Raw genomic sequence first — 17293 nt, 5'->3', positions numbered from 1 at the left:
CTGGGCTGCATCAATAGGAGTATAGCATCTAGATCAAGGGAAGTAATAGTGCCACTGTATTCTGCTCTGGTCAGACCACACCTGGAGTACTGTGTCCAGTTCTGGGCACCACAATTCAAGAAGGACACTGACAAACTGGAACGTGTCCAGAGGAGGGCAACCAAAATGGTCAAAGGCCTGGAAACAATGCCTTATGAGGAACGGCTAAGGGAGCTGGGCATGTTTAGCCTGGAGAAGAGGAGGTTAAGGGGTGATATGATAGCCATGTTCAAATATATAAAAGGATGTCACATAGAGGAGGGAGAAAGGTTGTTTTCCGCTGCTCCGGAGAAGCGGACACGGAGCAATGGATCCAAACTACAAGAAAGAAGATTCCACCTAAACATTAGGAAGAACTTCCTGACAGTAAGAGCTGTTCGACAGTGGAATTTGCTGCCAAGGAGTGTGGTGTCTCCTACTTTGGAGGTCTTTAAGCAGAGGCTTGACAACCATATGTCAGGAGTGCTCTGATGGTGTTTCCTGCTTGGCAGGGGGTTGGACTCAATGGCCCTTGTGGTCTCTTCCAACTCTCTGATTCTATGATTCTATAGTTTGCATTAGCTGCGTGCCTTCCTCGGGGTAACCGCATGAACCCAAGTCATGCTGAGTTTTACCACTGGCCCATCACGGACCAGCAGGGGCTCGCTAATGTTTCTCCCAGCCCCACTATTATTTCGTAGAAATGTCTGGGGTTGAAACCAGTGGTGCCTACCTAACACCGTGTTGCATTGAACCTCTGTGCTGACCAAATAGGCCAGCAGGATCAGTGCTGTACAGTGATAGTAGAAGTAGCCCCCTCTGCAAGGTTCATGGTTACCATAGGAGGATTAGACTAACAGCTTTTGCATGCAAGACCACATTTCCAGGTTATTTTTGATGGCTTGATTTTCTGTAATGTTCCAGTTCTAACCACACTTATTGGGGGATAAGCTCTGTAAAATACAGCAAGACTTACTTCTGAGTAAAATAGGCTTAGGATTGCATAGATCGATGGGTGGTAACAATGGCAGGTGCTTATAGGAGACAATGTAGTAATCAAGGACGTCTTAACTGGTAATGGTGATTTGCCAGTATTGTGGTTAGACTCAGTAACCCCCCCAAGTAGATGCAAAGACAGGTACATAAATGTACCACTGGCAGAGGTGCAAGCTCTTGCTAGCCCCAGCAAATCACTCTGAGATGTGTCTGTGGTGGTGGTGGTGGTTTTTGTTGTTACAAAGCACCTAGAATAGATGTATCTATACATAGCTTCATCCAACTGGTCACAAATCATGTCACACATCGGGCTTCATATGCAACAGCTCTTTTCAAAGGCCTGAGGACTGATGCTCCTGCAAGCCAAATATCCATTTAAGCCAAAGCACAGAGTTTACACCAGTAGATCCCCAATCTGAAAATGTTTACATAGAAGTAAGACCCATTAATTCCAGAAGAATGTATTGCTTCCAGATAAGTATGCCAGGACACCAGCGGTCCAAACCAGCAACTTAAAGAGAGTCATGACTAATGTCCGAAACATTTGCTCTCAAGAGATCTTAGTTATGATTTTGTTCTTGTTTCTGTTGGATCAGACCCCGTTACATGTAAACAAGTCCCACTGATCAGAAAGCAATTTGTTTCCACATTAAGTGCCCTTTGGCTTAGGCTATGTTTGTGTGTGTGTGTCTGTGTCTGTGTGTGTGTGTGTCTGACCACACTGTGGGAGGCAGTGGAAGACAGGAGTGCCTGGCGTGCTCTGGTCCATGGGGTCACGAAGAGTTGGACACAACTAAACAACAACAAGTGTGTGTGTGTAAACCCCCCCCCCCCGGAATCAGTGGGCCTACTTGCAAGTAATGGCCTCAAACTAACAAGGCTTGGATGCAGAATAATTTAGCTGTGCTTTGGCCCCATTGAAATAAATGTGACAAATCAGTCACACAGCTAAGTGAAGTTCCATTGATTTCAATGGGAAGAATTAATCTCAACTAACTCAGTCTGGGTGATTTGTGGTTCCTAGTCCTGTTTAGCGTACTGAGACTGTTGGCCTCATTTTCACTGCTTTTCCTAAGCTGCAGAATGGATCTGGCAGTGTTCATGTAAGCTGTTGACAATAAATAGGACACATTTAATAGATTTAATAATAATCAATTTAATTATTGCAATAGCAGGAGGCTGCTGAAAGACTGCTGGACACTTCTCCAGCAAGGAGATTGATATTGGCTGGGAAAGCTTCTATGGATTTGATTTGAGTGCCATATTTTGCCAGAGATAAATTTGCTACCTATTTTACAGTATTTCAGTTTGCTGCTGGCCATATCGTGGGTTTATGGCACTGTCAATAAGAAGCTTTAATGCCAGGGGATTGGAAGTGCAGGATCATAAAGTGATGAGCCCTGAACTAGGAGAAAGTAATTCCCCAACACGGAAAATTACAGCATCTCTTAGCTGGTGTGACCTGTAGTTAAAAAGTATCTGATACAGTACTTTCAGTATTGCTCCAATATTCCCTTATTGTTGGTTGTTAAACTAGCTGCAGTTATCAGAGAATTGTGACCTGGTGGTGACCTGGTGCACTCCCAGAGGTGATGGTCTGTTTGCTGCCTGCATGACCCAGCCCTTAGGGGGCTTCCAAGTGGAGAATTTTGTAAATCATTGGATTGCAGAGTTGGAAGGGACCATAAGGGATCATCTAGCCCAACCCCCCTGAAATGCAGGAATCTTTTGCCGAACAATGGAAGACTCAGAAGGGAAATGGGGATCAGTGCCAGTCTCAACTGGACCTGCATTTGAAAACCCACACTTGCAAGCTTCTCTCCTTGTCAAAAGTTATTAATGGACATGAGGAAACAATGGTCTGGAATGCCCATGTGGTTTGCAATTGGCTCTAGCAAAGAGGTTTTCTCTGTGTTACATTGGACTTTCTGATTCATTGCCGATTAGTGATTGCCGATCAGGGTATTGTGAACAGTCTCATGAACGATATATAAGAAGTGTCTATAGACTCTGAAATGTGTGGTGCTTGTAATTGAGAACGGAGCATAATGGAAGTCTAGGTATATGGGCCTGTTCCTCCCCTCCCCCAGAAAATAAAGGCGAGAGATAGGGACTGTCTGCCTTGTAGGACTTGACATCTTTCCGCAGGGCCTGCAAGACAGAGCTGTTCCACCAGGCCTTTGGTTAGGGCACAGCCTGACTCCCTCCTTTGGCAATCTTTACAATACTTTAGTTTATGGTTGCCATCAATTTTGATTTTAATTAATTCTTATGATGTTTTTATAATGTTACACTATTTTAGTGTTGTTAGCTGCCCTGAGCCCGGCTTCGGCTGGGGAGGGCGGGAGATAAATAAAATTTATTATTATTATTATTATTATTATTATTAGTTGATTAGATCAAGACAGGGAGTCCCCATTGCTAGGCTTCATTGGAATAGCATGGAGAAGGAATATTGCCCCACCTTAATTTACATTGTATAGGAAACTCCACATTCAAACACCAAAGTAGCCCTTATGTCATACTTGGTGCAACATACGGGGTGTACTATAGCATTTTCTGCTGTGCTGTATTGCAGTTTTAATACTTTCTGAATTCTAGTTTTTTACTCTCTCTTTTTGTTTCCTGATTTTTGTGGATCTATGGCTCAAAAGGTAGGATATGAACGTTTAATAAATGACATAAATACAATACGCATAATGACATACGCTAGAACATTCAACCTATTCCATTACTCAAGCAGGATGCTCTAATGATGTGCAACTGGACGCTAATCTCATCTATCCATCTGCCTGACAGAGAGTTGTTCCATTACCACCTCTGTCTCAGAGCCTTTTAAGTGGGACCAAAAGCCCAGCCAAAACGAAGGCCTGGGAGCTGTGCAGGCACACAGACCCTCATGATTCTGCTGAGCATCAGGAGCCAAGGGAATCTGTGGGGACCCAAAGGGGAAAATAGATTAGATGACAGAAGACATGTGCCCTTAGGTACATGTCCCCTGAGTGAATGCACAACCTATAGTAGGACCCTTTCAGCCAGAGGTGGAGAAATTCATCAGCCTCAACAACAACAACAACAACAACAATAATAATAATGTTGTTGTTTATTCATTTAGTTGTGTCCGACTCTTCGTGACCCCATGGACCAGAGCACGCCAGGCACTCCTGTCTTCCACTGTCTCCCACAGTTTGGTCAAACTCATGCTGGTAGCTAATTATTTATTATTTATACCCCGCCCATCTGGCTGGGCCTCCCCAGCCACTCTGAGTGGCTTCCAACAAAGTATTAAAATACAGTAGTCTGTTAAACATTAAAAGCTTCCGTAAAGAGGGCTGCCCACAGATGTCTTCTAAAAGTTGTTCTTCTCTTTGACATCTGATGGGAGGGCATTCCACAGGGCGGGCGCCACTACCGAAAAGGCCATGGCCAATGCTCAGGGTTGATAGGACATGTAGTTTAGCCACAGTTTAGCAGTGTGGGTGTTTAAAGATGGTTGTAGCCTATCTCTAAATTCATCACTGAATTCATCCTGAAAGTTGTTATTACTGGTGTAAGTATCTGTGAAAAGTGGATAGCTGTTTCTGAGATGGGGCCCCAGGTTTAAAATGCAAGAAATACGTCATAGCTTCAAAGGAGTTAATTTGTTTATGTAGCCAGACTTGAAGCCATGCTTCTGCTGCTTGCAAGAGGGTTGTAAAGCAAACACAGAAAAACGTGTTGAGCCTTATCTGAAAGCGAGATTGCTTAAGTCCCTTTCTAAAGCACTCAGATCTCATCTGAAATTACCCCCATAAGCATTCACATAAGCCTTTGTAACTACTGTGGTGATCCCCACTTTGTTGTTAACAAACGCTTATTATGTATGTGTATGTCAAACCATGCTCCCACTTGAAAAGTATGCGTAGGCCCACTGTGCTTCAGCGGGTCTGAGGTCATCCTGACGAAAGATTTGCAGTCAGGCAATGCCTGAAGTGTTGACCCAGTTATTTGAGGAATGTTTGCCTTTGGATGTTGCAACAACACAGTCACAGTTCTCTGGGCCAATTACCTTGGCTGCACCTGGAGCAATCCCCCCCCATCAATTGCTTCCATTCATACCTTAGTCAGTGTTTATTAAGAAGGATCAACACACACGCATAATAGCTGTGCACACATCAATTAGCACAGATCCGTTGAAGACAAGCTGGTTGGTGGAAAAATGTAACCGCAGCAGTACTACAGCCATAGGACAAGGATAGGATAAGTGCCGTTATTAAATCACTGGCAATGTTATCGCCACACATCTTTAATTCTTGTAACTGAAGAAGGCAATGCATATTCCATGTGCTGCTGCAACAGTGTAGCCTGCACTGAAAGAAGCTCCACAGAAAATAGAAAGAACCAAATTAAGGAAAGTCTCAAATGTTCCATCAGTAGCCAAGTGGAGAACCTGTGACCCTCCAAATGTTGCTGGATCACAACTACTATAATTCCTGACCACTGGCCTGCTGGAAGGTGCTGAGAGCAGCTGGAATCGGACATTACTGGAATGTCTGTGATCAAGCTGTGGTGCTCTAGGCCAAACATATTTCTGCTAAGAGTATTTACTGTGTTTTGGTGGAATGAAGAATTTGATAAAGATGGACACCTGGTTTCAAACAGGAGTGGCTTTTCTGTGACTCTCCAGATGTTGCTGGATTCCAGCTTGGCTTAGTCCAGGCATCCCCAAACCTGGCCCTCCAGATGTTTTGTGACTACAACTCCCATCATCCCTAGCTAACAGGACCAGTGGTCAGGGATGATGGGAGTTGTAATCCCAAAACATCTGGAGGTCCGAGTCTGGGGATGCCTGGCTTAGTCAATGGACAGGGATGGTGGGAACTGGAATCCAGCAACATCTGGAAGTCTACTAGTTAGCCATTTTGCTTTAAGCAATGCTGACGAGCATTGTAAAGTTTCCTTTCCTTCCTGTCCTTTCCTTCCTTATCTCAAAAGGTCCCACATTTGGAAATCTGCATGTTTAATTATATTTAATGATTACTTGAGTACACGGCACCTCGTTAATCAACACAGGGCCAAACTGCATGAGATGCTAAATGCGTCAGTAGAAGTTGCTTATCTCTTTCTTTAACTCAAGCAGGGACCATGATAAGTTATAAGGCAGGAGGCAAAGCTTTCCTCCTATGCCACAATCCCAACAAAACTCATTTGTCCAACTGTATAGGAGAATCCTCACCACCGCATATGGAGTCTTTACTCTCCAACAGAAAGCAGCTCTGGGACAGGGTCTGCCCTTTGTTGGGCATCAGCACCTCCTCCACATGTGCCATGGTCCCAACCCCGATTACACAGCTGACACAGTGAAGGGGCAGAGTTAAAAGAGAGAGAGAAAGAGAAGGAGGGGAAATTTCCAGTGACATTGCCATTTTAAACAAGGCAACACAAATCTTGTCTTTTTGGACAAAGAGATGTATGCCAGAAAAACATCCTGTACTTGTCGTTACCATTATAGCCTAGTAGCCATGCTTTTGGTATGCTGTTGTTAAGTCTTAGATTATTATTCACTGCATCATTCACGCTGCTATTTAATTCTCAGCAAGTAATTACATGCTCCTATGTTCTATGCACATAAGGGCCTGGCTTCCTACAGCAATTATCTCCCTGCAATCATATTTCTCAGGATGTGATATTCAAAATGAAAAGGATGGCAAATTGATTTCCACTATCAGTTAGCTAAATTGATTTCCACTATTTGAGGATCTCATTATTACCGTGCCGTTTGATTTTCATTTGCCTAAGTACTACACTGATCATCCTGCAACCTGGCACAAAAACAAACATTTACTGCTGAGTGGTATTTAGAATCTCAGGATTGCAAGGTGGAAGAGTAACCCAACACACCCACACCCACCCAGATGGATAACCTAATGTCATCAAGATTACACCGTATGGCACAAACTGAATGCAGAAGCAAAAAAAGAAAAAGAAAAGAAAAAGAAGAGGCACCATTGGAGGATTCCCTTAAAATGCAAAAAAGCAGCTTTGGAGAAGCAATCTTGACAAGATTGTGAAAGAAAGATAAAGAGTTGAACTTCTCCTCTGCACTTTCCATGGACCTGAGGCTGCTTAAGTTTCCTCTCTGGAAGAGTAATGAAATCCCCTCTATACAAGATTGGATCCAAAAGCTGACAGAATATGCCAAATTAGATGGTTTATCAGAAAAGATAAAGAATAAATCAAAACAGGAATCTGTTTCTAAATGGGAGGTTTTTAAAGAATATCTGAAAAATAAATATAGTAGTTTAAATTCTGTTGCAGCATTCGAGGAACTTCAGTAATAGTTGCTAGGTAGATAGAAGAAATTAGATTTATTGAGAATAAGTTTAATTATGAAAATGTGTATTGGCAATAAGTAATATGAATTTGAAATATGGAATAGACGGGAAGTTGGGTCTTTAGTGTTAAAACCAATAGATGTTTTATTGTTTGCCAAGAAAATTATGTGTCTATGGTTATTTTTGTAATTTGTGTGTAATTTTGTATTTGTGTTTCTTTGTGTGTGTTTTTGTTGTTGTATAAATAAAGATTTTTTTAAAAAAAGTTTCCTCTCTGCTACTCTTTACATAACAACAACAAAAATCCTGATTCCTGACCATTGATGGCATTCACACATTTTTGCATTTGCACTATTAATGTCATGCCTAGTTTGGCCTTCAATCAGTAACGGCGGTTGTTAAATCCACCAGATGTCAAGGAAACTATCTCTTGCATGGCACAACTATATTTTTTCCTTGTTCCTCCCCGGGCTTTGGACAAGTTCCTATTCAAAGGAGTTCCTTTGAGCCTCATGGTTATATTATTCTATGCATCTATGATCATTTGTCTCTGCCTAAAAATATAATGGCTCTCGATGAAGCCAAGAGTTTTGTGTACTGGAAATAATCCTGCCTATGAAGCATCTTTCCAGTTGATTTGCCAACTAAAATGCAGAGTCCTGCAGAGGCAGCAGGACAAGCCTTCAGTGAAAATAGCTCTGGAGTTTAGATATTGTCTGGGGGTGGGGCTGGATATTGGGATTGCCAAAGACAATTCTGACCATCACGTAGAAACAGAGGAAATTGCCTTGCAGTAAGCCGGATCACTGGCCTAGTTAGTGCAGTGTCATCTTGTCTACACTGCCTGGCACAACTTCCCCTAACTGGAGACACAAGGGATTGATTCTGGGATCATCTGCATTCTAAGTATATGACCTACCACCAAACTATGGCCATTTCTGGTGCAACTTTTCAGATGTGGCGGGGAATGCATCAATGCTATAAAATAAAAACTTTCAACAGCAGTCAGTCATGGGGAACTTGCAGACAATGTCAGGGACTCTGCCAGTTCATGTGACAGATGCATGCAGAATACAGAACATGCCTGTGGAAAATTACAAGTACTAGACTGACAGCAAATCCTCCCAGGACCATTCTCCAGCTATTTGCTGCTTTACACAGAAATCCAAACACTCTCCACCTGAAAGTTGCATTCCAGCCATTCCAGTGGAAAAGACACCCTGAGGAGTGAAACTGTCTGCCAAAGGTTCAGGGACAAGCGCGTCCCCTGGATGATTCAGCGGACAGGTTAACTTCAAAGTCAAGCTGGAAGCACTAAAATGGAAATATTATCAAGGAGCCTAAGGGAGCAAACACTCAACTGGAGCCATGGAGCAGCCAGAAAAAACAGAAGCTGAAGCTGATAATCCAAGGCTATCTGGCAACCTATACAATCACAGATGCAGTATGACCTGACTTACTGAGGTTGAATAGGATATTAAACACACACACACACACACACACACACACACACACACGACCAGTGGTTCAGTCTGAATCCTGAACCCTCCAAATCCTGGTGTTTGACCTTAGTCAAACAACTGCATCCCAGGAGTAAAGGTGAAGACACATATATCCAAATCTGTGCATATTTTGTTACGTCATAGACATGGTGCCATGAAGATCCCTGTAATCTCTCTAGGTTAGGCATCTCCAAACTCGACCCTCCAGATGTTTTGGGACCACAACTCCCATTATCACTAGCTAACAGGACCAGTGGTCAGGGATGATGGGAATTGTAGTTCCAAAACAGCAGGAGGGCCGAGTTTGGGGATGCCTGCTCTAGGTGATTGCCTAGGCCTCTTTGTCTGGTCCTCAGGACCAGGCCTCACACCTCCTCTCTTCACAGCCCCTCGCTGGTCCTGCCATGCACCCCCCTTGAGCATTTTTTCCTGGATGGAACATGCCATTGCCTGGATATAGATTAGAGAGTGGTGTGTGAAAGTACAGTCATACCTCATGTTACATTTGGTTCATGTTACGTTCTTTCAGGTTACGTCCCGTGGCGATCTGGAAGTACCGGAAAGGGTTACTTCCAGGTTTCGCCAATCACGTTTCGCGCATGTGCACAAGTACCAAATCACGCCACGCACCTGCACAGATAGGGCGCTTCAGGTTGCTCTCTTTTCATGTTGCGAACGGGCCTCCAGAACGGATCCCATTCACAACCAGAGGTACCACTGTATGTAGAAACATGCCTATTGTGCCAATTAAAATGAACATTAGTTGCTTCACTGACTTGTTTCTGGCCTTGCCAACCACCACTGGTATGTGGCCCCAGAAGGTTGCACAGAAAGAAATATAGTCCTCGAGTTGGAAAAAAAAATCCCCTCCCCTGATCTGGGGAAAGTCATCATACAGCTAGGGAAGAAGACCTTAGCGTCAACCCTTTTTCACATGAATATATTGCTCTGCTGTGATCCAATCCATTCCCCCCCCCCTAGGAATTACTCTACCACCACCACCAATCAGGTGCCCTATGTAAAGCAATCTACCTGGGGGACAGACTAAAGAGGGAGAAAAAGGACTGAAGTTATCTCATGTGAACAAAGCCTTAATGACTTAAAGTGAACTTGACCATTTCAATTAGATACAGTTCATTTAGAACTGACCCACTTTGGCGCCTATCAGCTGAACAGTAACAAATGCTGGAGCCCTCAAGTCGATTACTGCACTTTTGTAAAAATGCCATAATAGGGTTAGAACATGATAAACTAAATGGGCAATTAAACAGCGACTCTTCTCGGATTGCTTAAGTTAGCAGTAGCCTTATTGTGCCTTATCAGTCCGAGAGATTCCCTTTAAGCAGTGTTCCCAGTCACTCTCCTATGCAGATTTCAGTTTCAGATTTCCTTAAATATTATTGGCTTGGGTTGAGCACCCTGCCATTGGTTGCATAACCACCAGACCATTCATCCAGCCAACTGTTCTGCTAAATATCTAAGTGAGACCCAGATCCTGGGCCCAAAACCTAATGGGTTCATGGGGCTGGACAGAATATAGGTGATACAAATGGTCATAGTGCATGTTAAGGTATGAAATTTTCTTCCACAAAATGCACGGCCACCAACTTAAAAGGAGGCTAGACAAATTTACAGAGAATAAAGCTATCAATGGCTCATAGTCATGGTGGCTGGGCACTGCTTCCAATATTAAAGCAGTCTGCCTCTGAATATCAATTACTGGGGAGCACGTGGAAAGAGGCCTCAGATTGGCAGAGTTTGCCGTAGGCATTTGGTTGGCCACTGTGGGAAACTGGATCCTGCACTAGAGACACCCTTTCTTTGATCCAGTAGGGATTTTCTTCCATCATTATTCTGAAGTAGTGTAACCCTCAATGCAAACCCTCTTTTGCAGGCTCAAACCTTCCACCACACTTAAAAAGAAGAAGAAAATATGTTAGTTTGGGATGCAGTGTATGCATATTACTGCACAGGTTTCAAAACAGTGCAATATTAATACTGACTGCAGCATCCTGAAGAATATGCCTTTACTTGTTAAATCCTTACCTGAGTCATCATTAGTCCAGAAAGTTCTCTGATCAGGTTGAGCCAACAGATCTTCTTTACTGTAAAGTTCTTTCACCTATAAAGCAGAAGGAACAAAACGTATCTTGAAACATCTGAAACATTTTTCTACTCCAAAGAAACCTTTTAAATACACAGGTGTATTGTATACAGCTGTGCATTGAAGTGTGGACTCTCTATTTTGTGATATAGTTTCTATGTAAAGTTTATGAGATTTCTTTACACAGTGTTGAGGGAGAATCTTATCTCAGCCCTGTCAGTCAGACTGCCTGCCCATACCCAGCTGGTCTCCTTCTGGCAAAGGAAAATTCTCGTTAGTTGTTCAGGGAGGAAAAGTGTAAATGAAAGACTTAGTTGTGGTCATTATAAAAAAAGGTAAAGGTACCCCTGCCCGTACGGGCCAGTCTTGACAGACTCTAGGGTTGTGCGCTCATCTCACTCTAGAGGCCGGGAGCCAGCGCTGTCTGCAGACACTTCCGGGTCACGTGGCCAGCGTGACGAAGCTGCTCTGGCAAGCCAGAGCCACACACAGAAATGCCGTTTACCTTCCCGCTAGTAAGCGGTCCCTATTTATCTACTTGCACCCAGGGGTGCTTTCGAACTGCTAGGTTGGCAGGTGCTGGGACCGAGCAATGGGAGCGCACCCCGCCGTGGGGATTCAAACTGCCGACCATGCGATCGGTGAGTCCTAGGCGCTGAGGTTTTACGCGTCCTGGTCATTATACACATCACCAAAAATAGGATCATAACAGGGACACAGATTTGCATTAAGTGTGCATATGCTCCTTCTATGTATAAATGCAAATGTAGAAATGATTTATACAATTTAAATAGCAATCTGGTAAATCTTGCCATGGCAGGGAAGGCTAGGAAAATGTGTGCCTGCTTAATCTGCAACCCAGGTGCTAACAACTGGTGGGCAACCTCAAGGCCTCTGCTCTCACTTCTTGTGGCTCCTTATCATTAAGTCAGACTTGGACCAAACAGCTATTCAAACAAAAGGACTAGCTTTGGATGGTCTTCAAATAGAGGAGTATAAAGTAGGTCACATCCCCCACCCCACCACAGTGATGACTGAGGGCAGAGAAGCCCCTTCTTTCCCCACGAGTATTGCTGCTGTGTGGTGGTGAAGTAGCGTTTATCAGACACCCTCAGAAGGTGTACCTGCACTCTGCTCTGAAGAGTTGGGACAGTGTAGTCTGGTTCCCAGAGACAAGTGTATACACACACAAAACTTAAGAGTTTTTTGGGAGGGGGACCTAAACCTATTTACCTGCATCTGGAAATTCCCTGTGTCAGATTATATGCAAATTTGTGGAAGATAGATCTAGATCTAGATATACTGACATCTTCTAAATACCAAGGCTAGGAAAGCACATGGACGAAAAGTACTGTTAAATTACAATAGTGTAAAATTGGACATAAATATTGTTTATATCAATATAAATATTGATATCAATATATATCAATCAACCTCCAGATGGGAAGCATATTTATGTGCTTTCAAGACATGAAACCAAACACTCTCAGCATCACCACTCTTTCTGTGGACAGTACATGAATTTCATAAATAGTGAGGAAATATTTTGTCCTGTGGTCTACTTATGACTAGGTTGAAAAAAAGGCATTGATTCACGAATGCTAACTCTTCCCCCACCACATTCTGCCCCCAAACAAGAAAATGACCAGGGAATGCTTTTCTTCCATCCCAATAACTGAAGACCATATGAACTGGCTGGAAGTCTTGTCCTCTTGAACTTGCCCATTAGTTGCATTTATTGCTCTTTCGATTTTTGTTCCTTGAAAAGTTTTGCTCCAGAAAACATGAGCTTTCTGCATGCCTTCTTCGTGCACTCAAATGGCATTTCCCAATGTACCTGCTTAGATTTCTCTTGATATTGCTTAGACTAAGTCAATTTGGACAATCAGACAAATTGCTTAATAGGAATGGCTGGGTCTTTTCGTCTCTTTGATTGTTTGGCACACTTAAGCGTTCGCAGATAACTACTGAAAGTAGTCAAATATTTTAAAACACCAGTTAAGACAATGGGCGATCAGGAGACAAAAGCCCTGTGCAGTCTATCGTATCATTACACACTGAACTCGGAGTCTCCAGTTTCCCAGGTATGTTGCACTTTGACCCACAAAAATAGAACACAGGAGCTTAAGCATTCATTTGATCGGCCTTAATGATTCTTACCTAAGGAATAAGAAATGTTTGGCAGAATACAGTGACTCATGGAAAATTCTTACCAGTTCCATACCAGTACTTATATTTTATATTGGATTTAAAATTATAGGGCATTTTGCTGCCAGAAGCTTCCCCAAAGAAGCTTACAACCAGTGTCTTTGAGACAGGAGTGTGACTCTGTCCTGCCATGTGATGCCCTAAACCTTTCTGACACAGGGCATGTGGAAGGCATTGAGGCATTGCTCCTGGTGGTTGTAAGTTGCCCACATCACGCTACCATAAAGCAGCATGCTCAACACACCAGCCTGGTAGACCTTCATCTTGGTATTGGTCATTAGCATCACATTCTCCCATAGCCTTTCAGAGAGGTGAGTCATTGCCATAGCTGCCTTGCCAATACTATTGTACAACTCAACATCAATGGAGAGGTTATGAGTTATGGTGGAGCTCAGGGAGACAAAATCATGTACATCTCAAGCATGTGGTCATCATCAGTGCAGATGTGTGGGGTGCTAGCAGTGTCGTGACCCAGGATGTCGGGCTTTGTCAGGGTGACTTTAAGAACAGAAGGAAAATGTGCTCTGGCCCAATCCATCAACTGGAAGCAGGACTGGCCCTACCTTTAGGCAGTGTGAACAGGGCACCTTGGGCAACAGATGCTGAGGGATAGGGAGCAGTTGTGAGGTGCTGGAGGACAGATCTGCTCTGTGGCATCAAAGTTAGCCTGCTGCCTTCAGATGTCCCATCCTTAGGGCCAGATTGAACTAACTGGTCCTGCTCACATAAGGACTTCCACTAGTGCAATGGGCTTCCCCCTTTCCCCCACCCCATGCTCCCCTAATTGGCTTATGAAGCCCTCAGAAGATCATGTGGGGGAAATAGTTCTGCAATATTTGCTCTGATAGAACATTTGTAACAGCACAGCATTGAATTCTAACCCCCACTGAATCTGAAGTAAGATTCAGTTGCCAGTTTGGTTGGTTTCTGTATGTAGAATGGTGAGTACTGTCCTGTCATTTGCCTCAGGTAAAAAAAAAAAGGTGGGGGGAATTGGGTAATCCCAGACTGGAAGACCAAGGGCTGCTGAGTTTCCGTGTCTCTGTGCGTATATTTTTTCTGGGTTTGGGGATAATGGTACTATTATCTGTTGCTTGTAAATCACCTTGATAATAATTTGAAAGGCTGAATATCAATCTTCTAAATAAACAAACAAATGAATACCACAGCTGGTGACATAATAATAAATCTTTGATAGATAATGAAAAGCCAGTAGAAAACCTTAACATCTTCAGCCTCTTTCAGACAGCTGCAGCTGAGAGCTGCTTCATGGATGATGTTGCTGCAGAGATAACAGGAAGTGCAGCTGTCTCACACTTCCTGTTTCTCCTATCTCACACAAGTTTCCACATCTCCTGGGTAGAAAAGCAGAGGCATTCTCAGTTCTCTGGGCCTCAAAGAACCACTCTTTGAAGAAGACTTGGAAATTATGCACCATCACTTCCGATCTCATGCTTCAACCCACATACTTAACCAGGAGGGCCAGTGCTAACCATGTAATGGCTGAACACTGACCAAGGGAGTGAGGGACATGGGTATGTGAGAGTGTGTGCCACAACACCACCCAATGTCTGAAATCTTTTCCACAGCATGTCTACCAAAACCTGATTTTACTCTACCTGCATTGTGTGTGACCGTAGTGGTACTTTCTCGGGGGAAGAAACCCCCACCCTGATATTATTAGAATCCAGCACCACATTTCTACATGGCTGCAGCCTATTCAGGGATGCCAACATGTTTAGCCATCAGCATCAGATGCTGCCAGGAACATTTTCAGCCCTGCTTCCAAATGTGCATCCTTAATAGATGGAAGAGTTGTTGTTGTTGCTGCTGTTGTGAAATGGGGATCCTGTGGCTCTTTGGATGTTGTTGGGTTCCAGCTCCCATGCTGGCTGGGACTGATGGAAATTGGGAGTCTAGCAACAACGGGAAGGCCACAGGTTCCCCACCCCTACACTACAGACTGAGGAATAGACATCTGAAGGACAATTTTTGGTCAACCATGTAGATACAAGCCCTGGGCCCTGACTGGAGGGGGAAATGTTTTTGTAGGGATTTCTGCTTGGTTAAGTAGCATGCTTCTGAATGTCAGTCGCTGGGAATCATAGGTGGGGAAAATGCTATTGTATTCAGATCCTGCCTGCAGCCTTCCCATAGGCTAGAATCATAGAATTGTAGAGTTGGATTGGACCCTGAGGATTTGGAAAGCTCTGATCTAATTCAACCCCTTGCAGTGCAGGAATATGCAGCTGTCCCATATGGGGCTCAAACCTGCAAAACTTAGCGTTATCAGCACCAAGCTGTAACCAACTGAGCTACATCTGGTTGACTACTGTCAGCACAGGATGCTGGTCTAGATGGGTGTTTGGCCTGGTCCAGCAGGGCTCTCTTGATGTTCTTAGTGACCAAGTAATACTGGTTACGGAGTCTCTGAATGAGTTGAAATGACCTATCATATTGAGTCAGCGCTAGATCTTGTATAGATAAGTCTTTAATCACTCCCTGAGTACTATCATAAAGCTAACTGTTCAGATTGTTTGTACATAATGTTTGCATTAAGGTCATCCGATGAGCCATTCTCTGAGTTCCGTCTGTAGAAAATATGTTTTATGGATTCACTGAGGGCATTTGCAGTGATTGTTGCCCAGTTTTGGAATGGCCTCCCAAAGGTAAAAGACTGGTGCTGACACGGGACTCTTTTTGGCAACACATTAAGATGTTTTTATTTGCCCAGGCGTTTCATTTTGAGTACAGTGGGGCAATCACTGATGGGTAAACTATGTTATCTTTTCAAAAATCCTGGCAAAGATGAGACTATTGCAAAGTGGGAGTCTCCTTAGCGAGTTCACATGCACTGGGATTTTCCACTGAGATAACTTCCTTGAGTTAAATGACTTCCATTTGAAAAGGACAATGTCCACGCAAGTGTATAGGCAGCAGGCCCCAGGCAGGTGTACAGATAAAACAGCACAGGAGCTTTTGCACAGCTGTTGCATGTGCTAATCAAACCTGTGGAAAAGTTTCTAAAAGTTACTTGTTAGGGCTGAAAAAGTTAAGGTCACATTCAAAGGTCATTCTGAGCTGCAGGTCTCGCTAAGCCCAATTAAGCCCATATAGACGAAGCTGTGTGCTGACTGCACCACGCCAGGGCTGGCATAATTTAGGAACTACTTTGGACAGGAGTCAAGGATCCTGCAAAGCCTTGGCTGCCCCAACGTACCCCATTTTGGAACCCCACCAGAGAGCATTCTGCTGCAGAACGTTCTGCGGGTGTACAGGGGGTGGGGTCCAGCAATGAAAGTGCTGCTCTGCTGGTAGACCTCCCTTTCTGCCAGTTGAGTAGCACACACCTTGTTTCCTGCAGGCTCTCTGATGGCCTTGGGCTAGCTTTAGCATCGCTCCACAATTTGCATAGTGATTGACGAATGACAGAAGTACTTAATGATCGGAGGCATGATATCACTCAGTTTTCCACCATATTACATAGAAGCACTCCATTGTCAGTTGCTTTCCCAAAACGTAACACTTTAGTCTTCAAAAAATCCAGGAGTGTGAAAAAGTTTGAATGGAGTTAAGAGAATCTACATCTCATGAGTCAGAAGAACAATGTGGAGCCTTATTCTAGCCATATATTTGCAGAGTGGCATTGTTCAACATTTCTCTGGCTAATGAGATGTAAGCATGCGGTGGCCAGGAAATGCTTTTGAACAATCTTTCTGTTAGGCTTAGGATATTTGGTTTCTGTAAATGATGCTCTGTATTGTTGCAGGCCACCCCAATATCTGTGAAGTGGTAGCAAGATTCCAGGGGTTCCAGGTGCTCACCCAGGGTTGCGTTTCTGCTGGGAAAATCGAGGCACAGTGGAAAGTAGTGTCTTTAAGAAATATGGTTTATTTTACACATATCTACACCTAAAACCTTCAGTGGAGGGGGTGAAGAACATTACACCCCAAGAGTATCCCTCATTACTCCTTTCATAGCTTCAGCAAGCTTGGGTCCAAAGAAACAGCCAGTCTTGGTCCCTGCTCTCTCTTTGCATTTGATGGCTATCAACACCTTTGTCATGCTTAATGACAACCCAGGCTATACCCTGAAAAACAAGCTTAGCCTGCATTTTTACACTGCTAAACTGTCCCCGTCCCCCCCCCCGG

At 43.7% G+C, this 17293-nt stretch overlaps 1 protein-coding gene across 1 annotated transcript in view; it reads right to left on the bottom strand.

Moving 5' to 3' along the window:
• The window catches only part of SGK1 (serum/glucocorticoid regulated kinase 1), a 74942-nt gene that overhangs the window by 15719 nt on the left and 41930 nt on the right, over positions 1–17293 (bottom strand). Inside the window, exon 3 of the mRNA XM_082215977.1 lies at positions 10877–10952. Within this exon, the coding sequence (XP_082072103.1) occupies positions 10877–10952 (76 nt within the window). The remainder of the gene's footprint in view (positions 1–10876; positions 10953–17293) is intronic.

The sequence above is a fragment of the Podarcis vaucheri genome (genome assembly GCF_965113315.1).
Source record: "Podarcis vaucheri genome assembly, chromosome: 3".
NCBI lineage: Eukaryota > Metazoa > Chordata > Lepidosauria > Squamata > Lacertidae > Podarcis > Podarcis vaucheri.
Note: the sequence above shows the minus strand (reverse complement) of the source record. Positions and strands in the feature narration are given on the sequence as shown.